At 43.5% G+C, this 22,464-nt stretch overlaps 1 protein-coding gene across 1 annotated transcript in view; it reads left to right on the forward strand.

Moving 5' to 3' along the window:
* The window catches only part of NCBP1 (nuclear cap binding protein subunit 1), a 78,966-nt gene that overhangs the window by 38,562 nt on the left and 17,940 nt on the right, over positions 1-22,464 (forward strand). The window contains exons 10-15 of the mRNA XM_073591245.1: positions 787-850; positions 2,008-2,118; positions 2,940-3,004; positions 3,441-3,503; positions 13,458-13,532; positions 15,320-15,423. Coding sequence (XP_073447346.1) covers positions 787-850; positions 2,008-2,118; positions 2,940-3,004; positions 3,441-3,503; positions 13,458-13,532; positions 15,320-15,423 — 482 coding nt within the window. The remainder of the gene's footprint in view (positions 1-786; positions 851-2,007; positions 2,119-2,939; positions 3,005-3,440; positions 3,504-13,457; positions 13,533-15,319; positions 15,424-22,464) is intronic.

The raw sequence follows: 22,464 nt of genomic DNA on the forward strand, positions 1-22,464 counted from the left end.
ATGAGTTACTTATAATGTCTTGCACATTATTGTAATGCTATGATATACAATAATATTCATTCACTCTTTTAGACATTAAATTTATCTAGCCTAATGTTTCTAGATTAGTCTTCATCCATTATAACTGGAACCTTTTGGTTGTAGAGTCCTTAGTTATGCTGAATACAAACTGTGTATTTTTAAGTAAGAAAATGTTTCAAAGTGTTTAAGGAAAAAAAAAATTGTTTCTTTTTTTGTTTTGTCTAAATGTGGGGGGGACTGTTAAAATACTGCTGAATGGATGAACCGATTGCTTGAATTTCACAGACCTCCAAAGGATCAGAATTATGAGGTCTACCCCCTGTGAGCCACTGTAGGTGAATAAAAGGCACTTCTAATTAGTATTTTTCAAAAGGTTAATATTCTTTCCAGTTTGGGTAGAGCAAGGGAGGGTTTTTAAATCATCTTCGTCTTCTTCCCCTGCAAATTAAGGGAGTTTCTTGGGGACCCCCGGGTTACCAGAACTAGTGACCCTATTGTAAGATTTCCCCTCTATTCCTTTTCTAGGGACAACCTAAAATTTGATTTTCTTTTACTTTCAATGATAAACTGTACAAATGGAGAGGGTGAATCTCCTTAAAGGGGGCCCAGACAACAGTAAAAACTGACCCAGATGTTCTAATCCCTCTCCACCCCATCCAAAACTAAAAAAAAGTTTTTGGTTATACTTTAATTTTCCTAAATGCTTTCTTTGTGCTGTAAATGTCTTAACTGATTTTTTTTTTTTTCCCACATTTTACTTTTTAGTGCTGCACAGCTGCTTAGTTACCCTGGAAAAAATAAGATTCCGTTAAATTATCATATTGTTGAGGTATGTGTTTGCCGGTAATGTTCTGTTCAGGTATTTTCCATTTTTGTTGTGTTATTTGTGTAGTTGTGTAAAGTATCGAAACTGGTACTCTTGCGATCAGTCACATTTCATATTGTAGCCTTTAAGAAAAATTAAGCTATATAAATTTGATTCAGCACTATAGGTGACAACTAAACACTGCTTTTCTGATGTTTTCAAGTCATTTGTAAAGTCTCTCTCTATCTATATCTATATCTATATTATAACAAACCTGTAATACTTACCCGCTCTGTGTAGTGGGTTTGCACAGAGCGGCCCAGATCCTCCCCTTCTTTGGTCCCTCTTCAGTCCTCCTGGCCCCTCCCTCCTGTTGAGTGCCCCCAAGGCAAGCAGCTTGCTATAGGGGGCACCCAAGTCGAGTCACAGCTCCCTGTGTCCATTCGGATTCCTCTCTCTCTCTCTCTCTCGATCTAGACTCTGACAGCTGTAGGAGCCAATGGCGCCGCTGCTGTGTCTCAGCCAATCAGGAGGGAGTGTCTCGGACAGCCGAGACATTCATGGACACCGCAGGACAAAGAGGGGGCTCAGGTAAGTATTAGGGGGGGCTGCTGCTGCACACAGAAGGCTTTTTATCTTCATGCAAAGAATGCATTAAAATAAAAAAAAAAACTTCTACCTTTGCAACCAATTTTAACTCTGCTCAAATGCTGCAGTACCTGAATAAAAGTTTAAGTATAGATCAATCGTTTTTCAGGTTGTGGCAAAAACCAAACAGTAGAATAACCTCCTTGCTTCCTATATTTCTGAGCAAATCGACATACTTTCCGTAGCGCTTTCCTCAAACCATTACTGTTATTTGTTTTTACTTTTTATGTACCATGGTAAGGTTACCTTGCATGTCCCGCGTTGAGATGTATGGTAATACTTATTATTATTATTATTTATTTTTATTTTTTTATTTATTTTTTTTAGCCCACCATTGTCCACTCAAATGATTTGCCCTTTTAAAAGCTTTGCATTTGCGTTTTTTTTTGTTTGTGTGGGGTTTTTTTTTTCTCCAAAAGTAATTGGCACAATATTGTTTAATACAGATTGTTTTGTTATCTCAAAGCATTTAAATATTATTCTAAATGTGGCTTGTGAAGATAGGTATCTGTCTTTTTTTTATTACATTTCAGGTCATCTTTGGAGAATTGTTTCAGCTTCCCATGCCTCCACATATTGACGTTATGTATACAACACTGTTAATTGAACTTTGCAAACTGCAGCCTGGATCTTTGCCACAAGTGGTATCCTTTGCCTTAAAAACTGTATGTTCTATTTTGTTCATAAATGCTGGAAGGGTTTTTTCCACTATATGTAGGCTTCTAATTGTACCTATATTTATTAAATCGTTGTACCTGAGAGTTCTGGTCCTGATTTGGACTACAAACGCATCACCGCTCTTTATTGTTATTATCTAGAGGGGAATTGATTCCGGAAAAGGCTGCAGCAAGTCCATGCACCTCCTCCCTGGGTGTCGGCAACTTTTGAGCAGAGGCGTATGGCGTCCCTGACTACAGCCAAAACCGGAAGTTTTGACTGTAGACAGAATATATATTTATAATTAATTTATTTTTTTTTTATATTACACACCGTGTATAGTGATATTAGTTGTTGTGTTTTTTTCTTTGAGTGCATGATTTGTTTGGTTTCTTGTTTGAATTCACCTTAAGGGTGCATTAACATCACGGGCAGTGGGGAAAAAGCACTGCGCATATCCGGCTGGGCCGCTCCACACATTGGCTGCTGCGTTGCATCCACATAGATCATGTGTGCAATGCTTTTGCAGATTCCTATGAGTAAAAAAAAAATGCATTTTTTTTCTTACCTGAAAAAACATACATTTATTTTTATAAGCAAAGGGGAACTTATTCTTTATAGGTGTTTATCGCCAGTTTGTTTCGTGTGTGCGTGTTTGTTTTTTTTTCAAACCTGTTCTGTATGAGCCTGCACTGTAGTAATGTTTTTCTTTGGGTGTCTGGTGCATTCAATAGCACCATCCAGAAGGGTTCATGGCCCTTCTTGAATCATCTGATACTGTTTATGTTCCTTAATTTACCTTTAATAGCTTGCCCAAGCCACAGAGATGCTTTACACTCGATTAGACACAATGAATGCAACTTGTGTGGACAGGTAATTATTTTGTGTTGGTGGTACAGTTGATAATGGTTTTTAATTTTTAGAATGATGGAAGGTACTCAACGGGGACTGTCCCGGCAAATGGTAAACTTATACTAGGTAAAGGATCAAAGGAAGAATTGATATGCTAAATTGCATTATCTTTGCTTGTTTAGGCAGCCTACTGAAATAAATAAAATGAGCTGCCAATCCACCAGTACACACAAAGTAATGGACGAGCGCCATTTTTTTTTTTTTTTTCTGATGCAGGGTAGTGTTGTGGTATGTTGCAGTCAGTGTGCTTTTGAAGGTGTTGGAATGCCAATGACAGGTGTGCATTGGCCCTTAATATGTGAGGTCCGAAATGCAAAAGTGGCATTCTTTTGGCACAGTGCTTTTAAAGCCTGACAATGTATATTTATTTTATTTATTTTTTTTTATTCTTCACCAGGTTCATAAATTGGTTTTCGCACCATCTAAGTAACTTTCAGTTCCGATGGAATTGGGAAGATTGGTAAGTGCATTGATATATAGCTGTGAGCAAAGCTACCCCTGGTAAGCACTTTTAAAGCCCAACTCTTGGGAAAGTAAAAAAATGCCCTTGCAATGGCGCTGCACACCACCTTGCTTGGTTATGGGCCCTGCATTGGTCTTGATGAAGTTTACAGCACAGAGAAGTTAATTGGAGTGAGGGATTGGATAAGTAAAACTGGTTTCAAAGTCCCCGAGACAAAATAGAGGATTTAACTTACTGTGCATGCAGCCCCACTTCGAGGGAGCTATTTTTACTTTCTTTCTCGAACATCACGGGACACAGAGCCACAGTAATTACTGATGGGTTATATAGGTATCACTGGTGATTGGACACTGGCACACCCTATCAGGAAGTTCAACCCCCTATATAATCTCTCCCCTTGCAGGGATACCTCAGTTTTTACGCCAGTGTCTTAGGTGATGGACGTGTAAAGATGTCCTGTGCTGAGCTCCAAAGGGAATATCCTAAGATCCTATACTGGGGCAAGCCAGGCGAACCGGATCCATTCAAAGTGTCTTTTCATGGCCGAATTGAATGGTACCCGGGCCTCGTGTCCGAAGAAACGAGGTTTTACCCGTAATGCTTCTCTTTTTAGAGAGCTGGACCCCGCAGATCAGAAAATGGCTTTAAACTTCCTAATTTCTGGCGAGGTGCTTTACGGTCCCAGAACTGTTGGGTCCCCCTACTGATGGGGGCCCCAGTCTCTGACGGTTTTTTCAAACGGAGCCCACCGTGAGAGGTGAAGATTGGGTCTGTGTAAACAGCACCCTGCGGCTGGATAAGGTAAGAGGAGATTCCACAGAATTTTTGAGTTCTAGTGGCTTTTCTCCTTTAAGGTAAATGCATGCTATGCCTATTGTGACCACCGGGGGCTGCCAAGAGCACAAACCTACACATGCTGACTCTGTCTCAGGTGTTGTAATCGCTGTTTATGTCCCAGCGTCTCAAGCAGACTGCAAGCAGGTAAGGTGGAAAGGGGGATTTCTCATGTTTGAATGTTCCCCCCAGGCTAGAGAGGGGCCACAGGGGTCTAGAAAGTGGTTATACCACCCGGGCTCTGCGGCCTAATGGCCACCATCTCTCAAGATAGCCATTCAGGCAGATCTTGTTACCAGCCTCCCCCCATCCCCAGCCTTTCTCCGGAAGCATGACAGGAGAGTCGGTAGCGCGGGAAGCGCTCGTTTTTTTCAAAACTCGGGGGGGGGGGGCGGGATGTCAGCACAGAGTGCTTAGACTCCCACTCAGGCCAGCTGCAGGCTATTAAAGGCACTCTGTACAGGTGCACTCAGCCTTCTGAGAGACACAGAGCTGACGGTCGCATGTAAGGTGGGACACAGGCATTCTCCTAGGCAGCATTTACTGAAGTAACACCAGACTGAGCATTGGGTAGCAAGGCTTTTAGCCAGACTACATCGCTCAGCGGGCAGTGTTCATTTGTATACCTCACACCTTGTTGCTTTGCACTATGGGTAGAAGAGGTTCAAGCACCCCAGGAACCAGAGACACTAGGGGATCTCGTTCAGGTTCTGAGGGCCCCCTGTCGGCAGCATCCTTCCCCCCCCCCCCCCCCCTAAAGATGGGCCAGGGACGGCTAGCCAGGGAGAGCCATCGGGGTCAGGGGCTACACCTGCTTCTGCCACTTCAGCCCCTGTATATATTACACAAGAGGTTTTTTCCTCAACCATTAATGGTCTAGAGCAGTGGTTCTCAACTCCAGTCCTCGGGACCCACCAACAGGCCAGATTTTAAGTATTACCTTGGGGAGTTGCAGACTAGAATACTGCAATCACTGAGCAGCAAGTGATATCACCTGTGATGTATTTCAGCTATCTTGCAAACCTGACCTGTTAGTGGGTCCTGAGGACTGGAGTTGAGAACCACTGGTCTAGAGGAAAGATTAATGGCCGTGATTACGTCTTCACTCAGTGGAAGAAAACGCACTAGGCTTTCCTCTGTTCCCCAAGACCCTCAGACAGAGGAGCTCTGGGATAAAGGAGATGAATCCCTTTCAGAGGATCGGGATGGGATGGATGATTCCTCTTCGGAGGATTCAGGTGGAGAGGGACCCTCTGCGACTTCCCAAGAGGAGAAAGTCTTAGTGCAGATCCTCACTGGATTGGTCCGCTCCACATTTAAGTTGCCTATACCTGAAACTGCTAAAGAATCCTCTTCTGCTTTGGGGTCACTGAAACCTTTCCAAGCAGCACATGCTTTTCCTGTTCATACTTTACTTGAAAAGCTTATTTATTCTGAGTGGGATCACCCAGACAAACGTTTTTTTCCGCCGAGAAAGTTTTCAACACTTTATCCGATGGAAGAAAAGTTTATTAAAATGTGGGGAATACCGGCTATTGATGCCGCCATTTCCTCCGTAAATAATAGCCTGACTTGTCCTGTAGACAATGCTCAGATGCTCAGGGATCCTGTAGATAAAAGGATGGAATCCCTATTGAAGGATGTTTTCTCCTTAGCAGGATCAGTGGCCCAACCTGCAGTAGCAGCGATTGGAGTCTGTCAATACTTAAGAGACCATGTTAAGCAGGTCATCAAAGTATTACCTGAACAGCAGGCCCAGGGGTTTGCTAACCTTCCAGCGGCCTTATGCTTTGTGGTTGACGCCATTAGAGATTCTATCGTGCAAACCTCCCGTCTTTCACTGGGGTTGGTGCATATACGTAGAATCCTATGGTTGAAAAATTGGTCAGCCGAAGCACCATGTAAGAAGCTACTGGCTGGGTTTCCATTTCGTGGTGCAAGGTTGTTTGGAGAGGACTTGGATAACTATATCAAGAGAATCTCTTGTGGGAAAAGCACTCTCTTACCTGTCAAGAAGAAGAGTAAGCATCCCTCTTTCAAACGGACTCTTTCCCCAGCGCCGGGGGCTTCAGCCTCCAGGCAGTCTCGACGGCCGCCTCCATCGGGGTCCAGAGACAAGAGTCAACCCCAGGGACAAAAGAAGTCCTGGGGAAAGAAGCCTACTAGGCAAAACATTAAGACCTCTGCATGAGGGGGCGCCCCCGCTCACTCGAGTGGGGGGAAGACTGCGACAGTTCTCAGAGCTCTGGCAGGAGGACTTCCAGGACAGATGGGTAATCTCCACGGTAACCTTAGGGTACAAGCTGGAGTTTCAGGAATTCCCCTCTCCTCGGTTCCTCAGATCAAATGTTCCCAGAGACCCAGAGAAGAAGCAGTCGCTCCTTCTAGCGTTAGAGCGACTTTTGTCGCAGGAGGTCATTATGATAGTTCCCGCAAAGGACCAGGGATTGGGCTTCTATTCCAACCTTTTTACGGTCCAAAAGCCAAATGGGGATGTCAGGCCCATTCTGGACTTAAGGGATCTGAACCGATTCCTAAGGATTCAATCCTTCCGCATGGAATCAATTCGAACAGTAGTTCCCACCCTGCAGGGAGGAGAATTTCTGGCATCAATAGACATCAGAGATGCATATCTGCATGTGCCCATTTTTCCTGCTCATCAGAAGTTTCTGCGCTTCGAGGTAGGAGGGCGCCATTTCCAGTTTGTGGCTCTGCCTTTCGGGATAGCCACTGCACCTCGAGTGTTCACAAAGATCTTGGCTCCTCCTCTGGCCAGATTAAGGGCTCAGGGTATAGCTGTCATAGCATACCTAGACGACCTGCTCTTGATAGACCGGTCGGTAGCCTCTTTGAAGGGAAACTTGAGGACCACGGTCAGGTATCTAGAACACCTGGGTTGGATCCTCAACTTAGAAAAGTCTTTCCTAAAACCAGTAAGAAGACTGGAGTATTTAGGTCTGATTATAGATACAAGCCAGGAGAAAATATTTCTACCCCAGGCAAAGATCACTGCTTTGAGAGAGCTGATTCTGACAGTAAGGACCAAGAAGGGTCCCTCAGTCCGCCTTTGTATGAGGCTACTAGGGAAGATGGTGTCTTCATTCGAAGCAGTTCCCTATGCTCAGTTTCACTCAAGAATGCTGCAACACAGTATTCTGTCGACCTGGAACAAGAAGGTTCAGGCATTAGACTTTCCGATGCACCTGTCGCATGCGGTGCGTCAGAGCCTCAATTGGTGGCTCATACCCGAAAACCTGCAGAAGGGGAAATCCTTTCTACCGGTTACCTGGACGGTGGTAACAACAGATGCCAGTCTCTCAGGTTGGGGAGCAGTTCTGGAACAGGCTGCGGTCCAAGGGGTATGGTCCAAGACAGAGAGGACCTTACCCATCAACATTCTGGAGATCCGGGCGATACATCTAGCTCTAAAAGCCTGGACTATCAGGCTACAGGGTTGTCCGGTCAGGATCTAGTCCGACAATGCCACAGCAGTGGCTTATGTCAATCATCAGGGAGGCACCCGGAGCCGAGCTGCTCAAAAAGAGGTGAACCAGATCTTAGTCTGGGCAGAGATGCATGTGCTATGCATGTCAGCAGTTTTCATCCCGGGAATAGAAAATTGGCAGGCGGACTATCTAAGTCGCCAGCAGTTACTTCCAGGGGAATGGTCTCTGCATCCCGACGTCTTTTGGGCCATATGCCAAACATGGGGGGTTCCAGATGTAGATCTCTTTGCATCCCGATTCAACAAAAAGATAGACAGATTTGTGGCAAGGACAAAAGATCCTCTTGCATGCGGGACGGATGCGTTGGTGATTCCGTAGCATCGGTTCTCACTGATTTACGCATTCCCGCCTATTCTGCTACTACCACGACTCCTTTGCAGGATCAGGCAGGAAAGGAAGTCGGTACTTCTGGTGGCCCCCGCTTGGCCCAGAAGGACTTGGTATGCAGAAATAGTAAGGATGACGGTGGGTTCCCCGTGGACCCTACCGGTACGCCCAGACCTGTTATCTCAAGGTCCAGTGTTCCATCCTGCCTTACAAACGCTAAATTTGACGGTTTGGCTATTGAGACCCACGTTCTGAAGAGTCGTGGGCTCTCAGGTCCTGTCATATCTACCTTGATTAATGCAAGGAAGCCAGCTTCCAGGATGATTTATCATAGAGTCTGGAAGGCTTATATAACCTGGTGTGAATCCAGAGGTTGGCATCCCAGGAAATATGTCATAGGTAGAATCCTTGATTTTCTACAGATGGGATTAGAGATGAAGCTGGCCTTGAGTACCATCAAGGGCCAGGTTTCTGCTTTATCAGTATTATTTCAGCGGCCACTTGCTTCGCATTCTTTGGTCCGAAACTTTATGCAGGGGGTGAAGTGTCTTAATCCTCCGGTTAAAGCGCCCCTAAACCCCTGGGACTTGAATTTGGTCCTGGCTGTGTTACAGAAACAGCCTTTTGAACTAATAAGTCAGATTCCTTTGGTCTTGTTGACAAGGAAATTAATTTTTCTGGTGGCCATCTCTTCTGCTAGAAGAGTATCAGAATTAGCAGCTCCTTTCTGTAAGGAGCCTTATTTGATTATACACAAGGATAGAGTGGTACTACGCCCTCATCCTAGTTTTTTACCGAAGGTGGTTTCTGATTTTCATTTAAACCAAGACATTGTTCTACCTTCCTTTTTTCCAGATCCCTGTTCTCCGGAAGAGAGATCTCTACATTCGTTGGATGTAGTAAGAGCAGTTAAGGCCTGTCTAGGGGCAACTACTCAGATCCGCAAGACGGATGTTTTGTTTGTGCTGCCAGAGGGTCCCAATAGAGGACAGGCAGCGTCAAAAGCTACCATTTCTAAATGGATTCGACAGTTGATCATTCAAGCTTATGGTTTGAAACAGAAGATTCCTCCGTTTCAGATCAGGGCACATTCCACAAGGGCTATTGGTGCTTCTTGGGCAGTGCATCACCGGGCCTCTATGGCTCAAATCTGCAAGGCCGCAACCTGGTCTTCAGTTCATACATTCACCAGATTCTATCAGGTGGATGTGAGAAGGCATGAGGATATTGCCTTTGGGCGTAGTGTGCTGCAGGCAGCGGTACAGGGTCCTCAGGTCTGATTGCACCCTACTTGGTCGTGGTTCCCCCCCCTCAGGTAGCATTGCTCTGGGACATCCCATCAGTAATTACTGTGGCTCTGTGTCCCGTGATGTTCGAGAAAGAAAATAGGATTTTTTAAAACGGCTTACCTGTAAAATCCTTTTCTTTCGAAGGACATCACGGGACACAGAGGTCCCGCCTCTCTTCTAATACACTATATTGCTTGGCTACAAAACTGAGGTATCCCTGCAAGGGGAGGGATTATATAGGGGGTTGAACTTCCTGATAGGGTGTGCCAGTGTCCAATCACCAGTGATACCTATATAACCCATCAGTAATTACTGTGGCTCTGTGTCCCGTGATGTCCTTCGAAAGAAAAGGATTTTACAGGTAAGCTGTTTTAAAAAATCCTATTTTTCGTGGAGTTGAACTTTTTAGAGTGGTTGATGGGTTCATTTTAAAGTGAATCTGTCATGAGTAAACTAAGTTTACATTGTTCCAGAACATAAGTTTTTATGTTAGAATTGTTTTAGCCCTTTATATATGCTGCTATTGCAGAGTAATTCTAGTTGAAATCCCATGTTTTTCTACTTTCCATTAAATCCTTTTGTTGGAGTCCATTGAACACATGAAGTCTTCTACTGTTGGGTTGTACTGCTACTTACAGGAATATTGGACAAGCTCACATGCAGTTACAAGAGTGATCATAAACCTAGAACAGCAGTGGAAACTGCTGCCAAATAGACTTGAAAAAAAGGATTTTACAGTGAGTACACAGGAAGTCATTTACTGTTGGGACGCCCAAAGGCAGCCCAACTGTGAAGAGTGGGCAAATGGCAAAAACTGTTAACGTGTCCAGCAAAAAACAGAATGGAGGGCTGCCTAGAAACAACCCGAGAGCTGCTTAAAGGGCCCAATGCCTGAATTTTTAGATGCGGCCAAACGTCCTACCCAGTTGGGGGACCTGCCAGCATGACCAAAAGTGACTCCTGAGGGTAAGCCCCCGTTCACATCGGCATGATTTGACATGTCAAATCACAGCCTATTGCCAGCATTGGCACTGTCCCAATCGGTGTGACGCCGACTTTGTGGCGCCGCACCGATTTGCCAAAGTAGTTCCTGCACTTCTTTTGGCAACTTCATGGGCTATTTCAGTAGATATCTGTGCATGAACCCACACAGATGTCTTTCAAATTGCCCCCTAACTCGCACTGAAATGCGGGTTTGAAACTCGCACGATTTTAAACCTGCCTTCAGTGTGAACGAGGGCTAAAGGTACAAGGGAAACGCACAAAAGTTAGACCCTAACCATACACTGATTAAATGGATTACAACCCTGATGGAGCAGATGCAGCTGTACACATTCTCACCAGTAGGCAAGAGGCACCGCTAAGTTGAGTCTTAAGAGGGATCTTGCTGAAAAGCAATACTGCTTTTCCTTGACCTCAAGAATCGCAGGATTAAGGATGCGCTTGACACCCCAGTTTCAGCAAAGCAGCAACATTTGTGAAACAAGGGGTAGTGAATTCAGAACATGGGGAAACTACCAGAGAACCCTTCCCAACAAGTCTGTTGCCCCTTTTTAAACTCCCGTCTAATGCTGAAGGGTACTGAACTATCTAACTCCCCTGTATTTGGTGTGGCTTATAACCAGAATAGGTAGACGTGCCTTTCTTGATATCACCTGTCACTCCTTGCACCGTGGCTCATAGACTGGGAGAGTGAGGAGGTGCATTAGGATTTATTTGAGATGTGCTGCATACATGTGTGTTGCCTTGTCCATTTACCAGATTTCATGTGTGGTTGGTGTTACACAATGTTAACAAGGCTGAGGTGTGTGATTTATATCTGTTACAAGTCTGTTTTACAATCCTTTGGTAGAAAACCGTTCAAATATATGTATGTAGCTTTAGTTCAGCTTTTATGGAATTCAGGGGCTCTAAATAAAATGGTTGAACCATTTGAGACATTGCTCCTTGTGTATATGGGTGGGCATTTAAGCACACTAAACTCTACAGCCAAAACAGTACTGTCAGTAGTATAACAAAATGCAAGGGTAGTCCAGAAATGAATGCTGCACTAAAAAATAAAATGAACAAAGGATTGCTTGTGTAGATTTTTTTTATAAATTAAAGTAGAATTCCAGCCTAGTGCTAACTAGTCTTAAAGATGTTCCTGCCTCCCTCCCTGCTACCTATGCTCTCTAAACTGATTAAAAAAACAAAAAAATAAACTTGCCTATTTTTAGGCCACTCCAGTTCCATGCATGTGATCCGCTGCTCTGGTTCCCCTTTGTCAGTCCATGGCAGCTGCAGGGGAGAGAAGGGAGTGCCGACAACGGCTGTGACATGGAAGGCTTTGAGTGACATCACGGTTCCTGGAATTCCCAGTGCTTTTAAGAGAGGAAATGCATATGGAAAAACAGATACCCCTATTGCTTACACATACAATATTTTTTTTTTTTTTTTTTTGTACCTCTTGAAGGCAATCCAGATAACGATAATGCATATCAAAGTTTAAAGATGATTGGTTACAGAGGCTGCAGGTTAAATAACCCTAGAGTAAAGAACAGGAAAAGGAGAGACCACCTGTAAATGTGCATGAAGACACCAGGGAATGTTAGCTTGCCATTAAAGCAATATTAACCACTTGCCTCTGGAAGGCCATGTTTTTGCGAAATGACACTGTCGCTTTAACAATTGTGCCGTCGTGCGACGTACCCAAATTTGATGTCCTTTTTTTTTTTTTTTTCCTGCAAATAGTTTTCTTTTGGTGATATATGCTAGGGCTGGGGAAAAAAATCGATTGAAATCTTGAATTGAGTTGAGAGGTCAAATTGATTCAAAAGTTAAGCAAATCGATTTCTTTAGATCTTTTTTTTTTTTTTTTTTTTTTTCTTCACCGCGCCAGTCCTGAGGTGCTGTGGGCATGAGTTTTTAGGCGAGGCTACGGCTTCGGTCGGACGCCGCGTACTAGGCCGAAGCCGCGGCCTCGCCTAAAAACTCCTGCCTGCAACTCCCCAGGACCGGCACTGACACCACACCGGTCCTGAGGAGCTGCGGGCAGGAGTTTTTAGGCGAGGCCACGGCTTCGGCCTAGTCCGCAAGGTCGGACGCCACGGACTAGGCCGAAGCCGCGACCTTGCCTAAAAACTCATGCCTGCAGCTCCCCAGGACCGGCGCGGTGTCCAAGGAAAAAAAAAATTCGAATCGTGAATCTCCCAGCCCTAATATGTGCTATAATATCCCAATTTGAAAAAAGAAAAAAAAACAATTTTTTTTTTTTTTCTTCCGTTTAGGCTGATATGTATTCTTCTACATACTTTTGGTAAAAAAAAAATTGCAATAAGCGTATATTGATTGGTTTACACACAGTTATAGCCCCTACAAAATAGGTTATTATTTTATGGCTTTTTTTTTTTTTTTTATCGGGACTGCAACATTGCGGCGGACAGATCGGACACTTTTGACACTTTTTTTTTTTTTTTTAACCGTTAACATTTGTACATTGATCAGTGCTATAAATAGCCATTGATTACTGTATAAATGTCACTGGCAGGGAAGGAGTTAACACTAGGTGGCGATCAAGGGTGATTCTAACTGTGGGGGATGAGACTGACTGGGGGAGGAGAGAGATCGGTGTTCCTATATACTAGGAACACACTATCTGTCTCCTCTCCCCTGGCAGGACGTGGATCTGTGTGTTTACACACACAGATCCATGTTCCTGCTCCTGTCACAAGCAATCGCGGGTGCCCGGCTGACATCACAGCCGCTGGGCACGCGCATCGGCTCCTCAGGGACGTGGCAGGCGCACGTGCCCCCTATACCGCCGGGAAACTGAGGACGTCATATGACGCCCGCCCAGGATGCCATCTGCAGACATCATATGACTATATGAGCGTGATGTGAAGTGGTTAATACAGGTCTGTTTGCAGGAGTAGATAGTATTACCTGACAAAAGGTTCCTTTTTAAATCCAATGTTTTAAAGGCATGTGCAGATAATTGAATTCTTTTTATTTAGGTCGGACTGTCTTGCGCAAGATCTAGATAGACCTAAACCACAGTTTGTTCGTGAAGTTTTAGAGAAGTGCATGAGGTAGGAACATGCTTCTCTGTTGCAGCTTTTTAATTTCTCTTCTGTTTATTGAAAAACATAGCTGGATCTTTAGATCATTATCATTTGGTTAATATGCCACCTGCAGGAATAGAATGCGTGGTACAACAAAAAAGCGCACAACCTAGTGGGGGCCCTTGCTGGTGGTCAACTTCCCTCCCCATCTGAAACATGCAGCTCAGAATTTTTTTGCCTCAAAAAATTGCCACATGAGAGTTAGGACCTGGAAGTTTTTCTGCTTCTATATTTCCAGGTTTTTTTGTTCCTGTAGATCCTGTCTTCATTCAACTGCAGTGATTGGGGACAGGCCAGATATATAGATCCTGGTAGTCTTCCCTTCGAGCGCATGCAGTACCCTGCCTGGGTAAGATCAGCTGCGTTTCGACAGATCAATCATTATTTTCTTTTTTTTTTTTTTTTTTTTTATGTCGTCCTGCAGATGGCATAATAACTCGCTGGTCATGATCTAAAGATCCAGATGTGTCCTTCAATGAATGCAGAGAAAATGTCTTTTGGCGAGTACAAAAAACACCATATATTTTCTTCTAATGACTTTGTTTTAGCTTTGGATGTCCTCTCTCTCTCGATCTCTCAATCTCTCTCTCTCTCTCTCTCTCTCAGTGCCACACTCTGGCCATTATGGGGGTTGATGTACTACAACTAGAGTGCAAAATCCAGTGCAGCTGTGCGTAGCAACCAATTGGCCTCCTTTTTTTTTTTTTTTGTTTTTTTTGTTTTTTTTTTTCGCAAAGCTTAATTGAACAAGCTGAAAGCGGGGTTCCACTCAAATTTTTAACTTAATCTTACCCCCTTCAGTTAATTGCATAGATGTTCAAATGCCGCACAAATTTTTTTTTGTTCGCTGTAATTACCTTTTATATTGTATGTGGCACTTCCTGTCTCTCCTCCCATGGGAGTAGGCGTGTTTATTGCCTTTCCCCGGTGCCGCACTGTCTCCTGGGAGCTTAGTGTCAGGCTTCCCAAGATTCAGTGCGGGAACAATGATCATGCGTGTGAACAAGCTGTGAATGAACAGCGTTCACCGCATCCAGGAAATCAATGCTTGTGGGCTTCACACAAGCAAGATGGAAACAGCCAGCATCACATTTTTAAAGTTATTCTTCAGTACGAAAACAGACAGAGGAGGAAATATTACACCCAAACTGTGAGTATTATTTTGGGATTAGCAAAGTGTCTCAATGACCTTAAAAAAAAAAAAAAAAAAAAAAAAAAGATTGGTCGCCGGACTCCCACTTGAAGTTAGAAGTTGATTGGCTACCATGCACAGCTGCACCAGATTTTGCGCACTCCAGTTTTAGCCTCCGTTCACACTGCTGAAACTTGGGATTCGACTTGTGAGATCCCAAGTTGCTTAACATGCGAAATCCCATGTTTGTCAATGAGAACTGTCTTTGCACTACTGAAGTCACTCCGACTTTGAAAAAAAAGGTTCCTGTACTACTTCAAGGCAACTTTATCCGACTTGTGCCAAGATTACGCAGACTTTTTCTGCCGTGTAACCCCTCCCTTGCTTCAGAGTCGCATCGAAGTAGTACTTAGGTCAGCTCGCAAAGTCTCGCGACTTTCATGTCAGTGTGAACCGAGCCTTAGTAAATCAACCCCTATGAGTCTAGTCCTCTTCCTTCTTTTTTTTTTTTTCTTTTTTATGATCTCGGTACCTGAGCACTGTAAAAACAAATGTTGGGTACGAACCTGTGTTTTTCCAGCATATTTTCTTGAACTACAATGTGTCTTTGTTCTTTGCCTAGGCTTTCTTACTATCAGCGGATATTGGATATCGTACCATCGGCCTTTTCTGCCTTGTACCCAGCAGAGCCCAAGTGCATTAACAAATATGGGGATGAGAGTAGCAGTAAGTTTTTTTTTTTTTTTTTTTTTTTTTTTTTTTTTATGCTAAGCTTTAATTTGTGATAATGGCCTGTGGCTTTTTGTCTTTTGATTTTCATTTAGTCACTCTGCCAGGAGCTCTTGCTACTAGATATACAGTATCTCACAAAAGTGAGTACATGCCTCACATTTTTGTAAAATATTTTATTATATCTTTTCATGTTTGTCACCTGAAGAAATGACACTTTGCTACAAGGTAAAGTAGTGAGTATACAGCTTGTATAACAGTGTAAATTTGTTGTTCCAGCTGGCAACAAAAGTGAATACACCACTAAGTGAAAATGGCCAATTTGGACCCAATTAGCCATTTTCCCTCCCCGGTGTCATGTGACTTGTTAGTGTTACAAGGTCTCAGGTGTGAATGGGGAGCAGGTGTGTTAAATTTTGGTGTTATTGCTCTCACTTTCTGATCACTGGAAGTTCAACATGGCACCTCATGGCAGAAGAGAGTTTAATAAGACTCGGGGCCACTCATTACAATTAGAAGAAAACTACGTAGAGGGTTCTTTACTGTAAGAGCGGTAAGGATGTGGAATTCCCTTCCACAGGCGGTGGTCTCAGCGGAGAGCATTGATAGCTTCAAGAAACTATTAGATAATCACCTGAATGACCGCAACATACAGGGATATGTAAGGTAATACTGACACATAATCACACACATAGGTTGGACTTGATGGACGTGTGTCTTTTTTCAACCTCAGCTACTATGTAACTATGTAACTCTGAGGATGTGAAAAAAAGAATTGTTGCTCTACATAAAGATGGCCTAGGTTATAAGAAGATTACCAAGACCCTGAAACTGAGCTGTAGCATGGTGGCCAAGACCATACAGCGGTTTAACAGAACGGGTGCCGCTCAGAACAGGCCTCGTCATGGTCGACCAAAGAAGTTGAGTGCACATGCTCAGTGTCATATCCAGAGATTACATAGTTACATAGTCAGGTTAAAAAAAGACACAAGTCCATCCAGTTCAACCTTAAAAATAGTAAATAACAATAAATAAATGTCTTTGGGAGATAGACGTATGAGTGCTGCCAGCATTACTGCAGACGTTGAAGGGGTGGGGGGTCAGCCTGTCAGTGCTCAGACCATATGCCATACACAGCATCAAATTGGTCTGCATGGCATGGCTGTTATCCCGGAAGGAAGCCTCTTCTAAAGATGATGCACAACAGAGCCCGCAAACAGTTTGCAGACAAGCAGATTAAGGACATGGATTGCTGGAACCATGTCCTGTGGTCTGATGAGACCAAGATAAACTTATTTGGTTCAGATGGTGTCAAGCGTGTGTGGCGACAACCAAGTGAGGAGTGCAAAGACCAGTGTGTCTTGCCTACAGTCAAGCATGGTGGTGGGAGTGTCATGGTCTGGGGCTGCATGAGTGCTGCCAGCACAGTTCACTGACGGAACCATGAATGGCAACATGTACTGTGACATACTGAAGCAGAGCATGATCCCCCTCCCTTCATAGACTGGGCTGCAGGGCTGTATTCCAACATAACAACCCCAAGCACACCTCCAGGACGACCACAGCCTTGCTAAAGAAGCTAAGTGTAAAAGGTGATGGATTGGCCAAGCATGTCTCCCAGACCTAAACCCTATTGAGCATCTGTGGGGCATCCTCCAATGGAAGGTGGAGGAGTGCAAGGTCTCTAACATCTACCAGCTCTGTGATGTCATGGAGGAGTGGAAGAGGACTCCAGTGGCAACCTGTGAAGCTCTGGTGAACTAACTCCATGGCCAAAAGGGTTAAGGCAGTGCTGCAAAATGGTGGCCACACAATATTGACACTTTGGGCCTAATTTTGACATGCTCCTCTTTTGTTGCCAGTGATTTAGACATTAATGGCTGTGTGTTGTTATTTTGAGGGGACAGCAAACTTACACTGCTATACAAGCTGTACACTCCCTACTTTACATTGTAGCAAAGTGTCATTTCTTCAGCGTTTGTCACATGCAAAGATATAATAAAATATTTACAAAAATGTGCGGGGTGTACTCACTTTTGTGAGATGCTGTAAATATTCAGAACAGTAGGGCTCACACTAAACTAATGTTCTAACATGAAATCGGACATTGACGAATTTGGAATAATGTTACATGTATTCTTGGTTGTAAACTGCTGTATGTGTTTCTTGGGTATGGATGGCCTTTTAATAAAAATACATGTAAATAAATGAACAGGTTATTTAGAATAGGTAAAATGTTTACTTTCTTTGCTGAGGAAGCACAGCAGTCCAGGATCTGATGGAATTCATAGAATAGCATCAGATTGAATTCAAATATGCATTGCTATGGATGGGAAATCGATGTGAACCAGTTGCATTGATGTCTATGTACTGTGGGAGACCAGATATAATGAATGCAGGTTCTGTGTTTAGTTCAATACATAGAAAATCCAGCAGCAAGAGTGAGATTATCTTGTGGTGACCTGGAGCTGCAAACTAAAATCTTCCAGTCTCAGATATTAGATGAATAAACCCAGCAGAATTCTCAGAAAACTGAGAGCACTGGTAGCCTTATCAGCATGAAATTTTATATAAAGTGCTACGTTCTAAGAAAAATGTGAATATTTTTAAGCTTAAACTTGTCTCTAATGTTAACAGCTGATTTGTTTTTAGCAGTTGTTGGCTTTGGAAATATTTAATGGTATAGTCAAATTTTCTTTAAAGTGAAAGATAGTAAATCTGCTCATGAAAACATATCTTAAAGTGGATGTAAACCCTCACACTATACCCTGTTAAGCGAACAGCTTCAGATGATACAGAGATGAAACATAAGTTTTACATGTATATCTGCTGTCTTCAGATAGATATATAGTCTTTAGAAAGTTCAGATCATGTTAGATTTTCTCTTCCTTTTCAACACTGCAGAGTAAAGCCTGGGCATACAGCCAAGATGGCTGATTGGAGGAAAGGCGCGTGCGTGCACACACACCCCCTCTCCTCATAGGTAGAGACTTTCAGATCTGTTCGTCGACTAGTTCAGTTCTCTGCTAATCTATTTATAGCATCCTCCCCAACACAAAACTATGGCTGCTTTTATCACATATGACAGAATTTGTCAGACGTTATTAGGCTGATAACAGAAGATTGGTGCAGGAGACAGCTGCAGGAAATAGTGCTTTGAAGAGAGATAAGGAAACGCTGCAGATATGTGCCCAGCTCAAATTTCATGAATCGGGTTTACATCCACATTAATCATACAGTATAGGACACCGGCAACTAATTCAAACACCGTGGGTTATAAGCTTATACTTTCAGGTGACTGGACACTGGCAAGCTTTTGAGGACATGCAGAGCTATGTTTGGATTGTAAACTTTTCAAACTTTGCTCTAAAATTCTACCAGTTTCAAGTGCATAACCATGTGTTGCATCACACCACTGGTTGCACATGTTAACGCTACTCTCACAATTAGGGCCTCCACCTGGTCTTCTGAAGAATAATAATACATTTTTTTTAAAGCAGAGCTCCACCCAAAGGGGAAGTTCTGCTTTAAGGACTCGTCCCCGCGCTCCTCTTGAACAATTGGCACGTTTGAGGAGCAGGTACCCGATTTTGACAGGTACCTGCTCCTACCGCCTGGGCCAGGGGTAGGCAACCGTTACCCTCCAGCTGTGGGTGAGACAAGTCCTATGAGACATTGCAAGACAATAACAGGCATGACTCCTAGAGGCAGAGGCATGATGGGATTTGTAGTTTCACCACAGCTGGAGTGCTGAGGTTGCCTACCCCTGGCCTAGGCGATTGGAGCGAAAGACGTGATGGGTCCCAGAAGACTGCACCCACCATTCGCCATGTGCAGCGCTGCTCGCACATGCACAGTGGGCACTAGAGGTCGACCGATATGGGTTTTTCTCTGGCCGATGCCGATGCCCATATTTAGAAATCGCGATGGCCGATATATGATGCCGATTTTTTTGGGCCGATATATTAGGCCGATTTTTTTTTTTTTTTTTTTTCCCTTCATCTCATAAAATCTAACAGTTAGACCCCTTTCACAGTGGGGCGTTTTTCAGGCGCTTTTGGGCTAAAAATAGCGCCTGTAAAGTGCCTGTAAAACGGCTCCCCTGCAGTCTCAGTGTGAAAGCCCGAGTGCTTTCACACTGAGGCGATGCGCTGGCAGGATGTTAAAAAAAAGTCCTGCAAGCAGCATCTTTGGAGCGGTGTATACCGCTCCTCCACCACTCCTGCCCATTGAAATGAATGCGCACCGCTGCCGAAGCGCCTGCAAAGCGTTTCGGCAGCAGCGCTTCATGGGCGCATTTAACCCCTTCCTCGGCCGCTAGCTGGGTTATAAGCGCCCCGCTAGCAGCCGAATAGCGCCGCTAAAATGACGGTAAAGCGCCGCTAAAACTAACAGCGTTTTACCGTCAACGCATGCCCGCTCCAGTGTGAAGCAACCTTAAGTAATAAGTGATACAGAAAATTTTTTACATTTAAACATTTATTAAACAAAACAAACCTCCAATCAGTTCACTTCTATGTATAATTTAGATTTAAAAAAAATAACTATCTTAAATACACAAAAAACAGGTAATCAAAACTTTTGGACGAAAAAAAATGGGCTAACTTTACTGCTTAGTTTTTTTTTTTTTTTATTTCATAAATTTTTTTTTTTAAAAGTTGCGTTTGAAAGACCGCTGCGCAAATACCGTGTGACATAAAATATTGCAACAACCGCTTTTTTATTCCCTAGGGTCTCTGCTAAAAAAAAAATATATATAATATATATAAATATAATAATGTTTGGGGGGTTCTAAGTTAATTTCTAGCAGAAAATACAGGATTTTTACTTGTAAGCAACAAGTGTCAGAAAAGATTTGGTCTTTAAATGGTTAAACTGAGAGCTTCTACACAAGAAGCTCAGTTCATTGATAAAAAGAACTTGAAAAGATACAATGTTTCTTCTTATCAGACTTGGCAGGCTGCCCAGGGGGGAGAGAGAATCCTCTCCACAGATAACTACAGGAAACTTGCATTGACTTCTATTACAGAAGTCATTTGCAAGTCCCGATGAAGTTATAATCAGCTTTTTTTTTATAGCACAATCGGCTGATGCCGATTAAGTAAAAAAAAAAAACAAATATCGGCCGATATATCTGTCGACCTCTAGTGGGCACCCAGCTGTGAAGAAGCAGGCTGTCCCACCTGCGTGCTCATAGTGAAATTGCTGGCCCCTAAGGAACGAAGACAGCGGGTGAGACCGACTGGGGTGAGTACACTGCTGGATTGTGGGGCAGGTGAGTGGCTATAAAGTCAGCCGCTATAGTTTTTGTAGCTGTTGAGTTTTGACTTTTATTCTCTTCATAGGAAACTGGAACTCTGCTTTAAGTTTTACCAGGCAGATACCCAATCTTCTGTGGATGCAGCTTTTTGCCACAAGGTTCTTGCAACATCACTCTGAACCTGGCTCTTTTAGCCCTGTTTTTGGACCAGTTGGCAGAGTTCCATTTACCCAGTTGTTGCCTACCCTTGTATTCATTGTCCCATGGTGTATAATACGTTGCCTGTGTCCTGTACTGTACTATTAAGATCGGAGGATTTTTTTTCTTGCCTGTAAATTCCATATCTTAGAATACAGTACAAGACACAGGCCATGCTCCCTAAACTTTGTTACCCTGCATTGCTTGCTATAAATGAGGACTCACTGAGTGGGGTAGGGTTTAGTGGTGGCACCTCAGGGGTGCATGTCCTCAAAAGCTTGCCAGTGTCCAATCATCTGAAAGTACAGGCCTATATGCTATATGAATAAGTTGCTTGTGTCTTGTACTGAACTGTAAGACCAGGGGCCTCCAAATTACGGCCCGTGAGCTGGAATGTGGCCTTTGCGTGCCTTTATCCAACCTCTGGGGCTTTATTCCTTCCACTGACTCCAACAATGGGATACTATTACTCCCACTGATTCCAGAGATGAGGAACTAATTTTTCCCCCTGACCCCAAATTATATGAGGCACTATTCCTCCCACTGACCACCAAACCTATGGCCTTGTTTACTCCCACCGATGCCAGGGCATTTTCTAATCCTACTGGCCAGTCTGGCCCACCTAAATGTTTAGAGGGTAGTGAACTGGCCCTTTTGTTTAGAAAGTTTTATAGATACCTGCTCTAAGACAGTGGTTCTCGACCCTGTCCTCAAGAACCCCCAACAGGCCATGTTTAAAGGTTTTTCTTTATCTTGCACAGGTGCTGTAAATCAGAGTCAATGGCTTGGTATTTTGGACCGCTATTTTATCTTAGAGAAATTCCCAAAACATGGCCTGTTGGGGGTACTTGAGATATGGATCTACCCAGGTTTTCTTTGGTAACCTTTTTTCTGTTGAGATGTGCAGGATACTTTGGCTTAAGTGCTGGTTGGCAAAGCAACAGTTAAGAAGCCCTTGTCCTGCCTACACTTTGTGTGAGATCATCTTTTCAACTCTTTGCTGGAGAAAACCTTTAAAGTCATGACAGGGAGGAGGGGAGCTTAAGAGTATTTGCCTAACCCAGCTATGCAAAGATGAGGATCGATGCTGCAGGTTGGCACGTTTCTATCCTGCATCAAAGCATTCCTTTGTCCACCAAGTCAGGTTTTAATTACTGGATCCACAAGTCTTTCACCCCCTTGGGCACAAGGGTTCAAAACACCCTTTGCAAGCCAAGGGATCAGAGCTTGTGGAAATTTGGGAAACTTGCATAGCTAATGCATTGATGTGGGAGGTAGTGTCTAAAGGTTACAAAATAAGTTTGCCTTTGTTCTCCACCTTGATTTTTCGCTTTGCGTACTCCCATGTTTTAGCAATATCAGATGCACCTTGTTTTAGTCATTCAGGGATTATTGAACCAGGGGATTATCATTCCCATTCTTTCAACCCAAAAATATCAAGGTTTTTGTTTACTCTTTCAAAATCCAAGTTGGATCTAATAGTTCCCAATGACTTTTTTTTCCCCTCACATTTCAGACTGAACTTATATGGTCAGTTATTGCCTCCCTTTGTCTCAGAGGCTCTTTAGCATCCGTCAACC

This window comes from Aquarana catesbeiana, linkage group LG01 (assembly GCF_042186555.1).
Source record: "Aquarana catesbeiana isolate 2022-GZ linkage group LG01, ASM4218655v1, whole genome shotgun sequence".
In the NCBI taxonomy this organism is placed as follows: domain Eukaryota; kingdom Metazoa; phylum Chordata; class Amphibia; order Anura; family Ranidae; genus Aquarana; species Aquarana catesbeiana.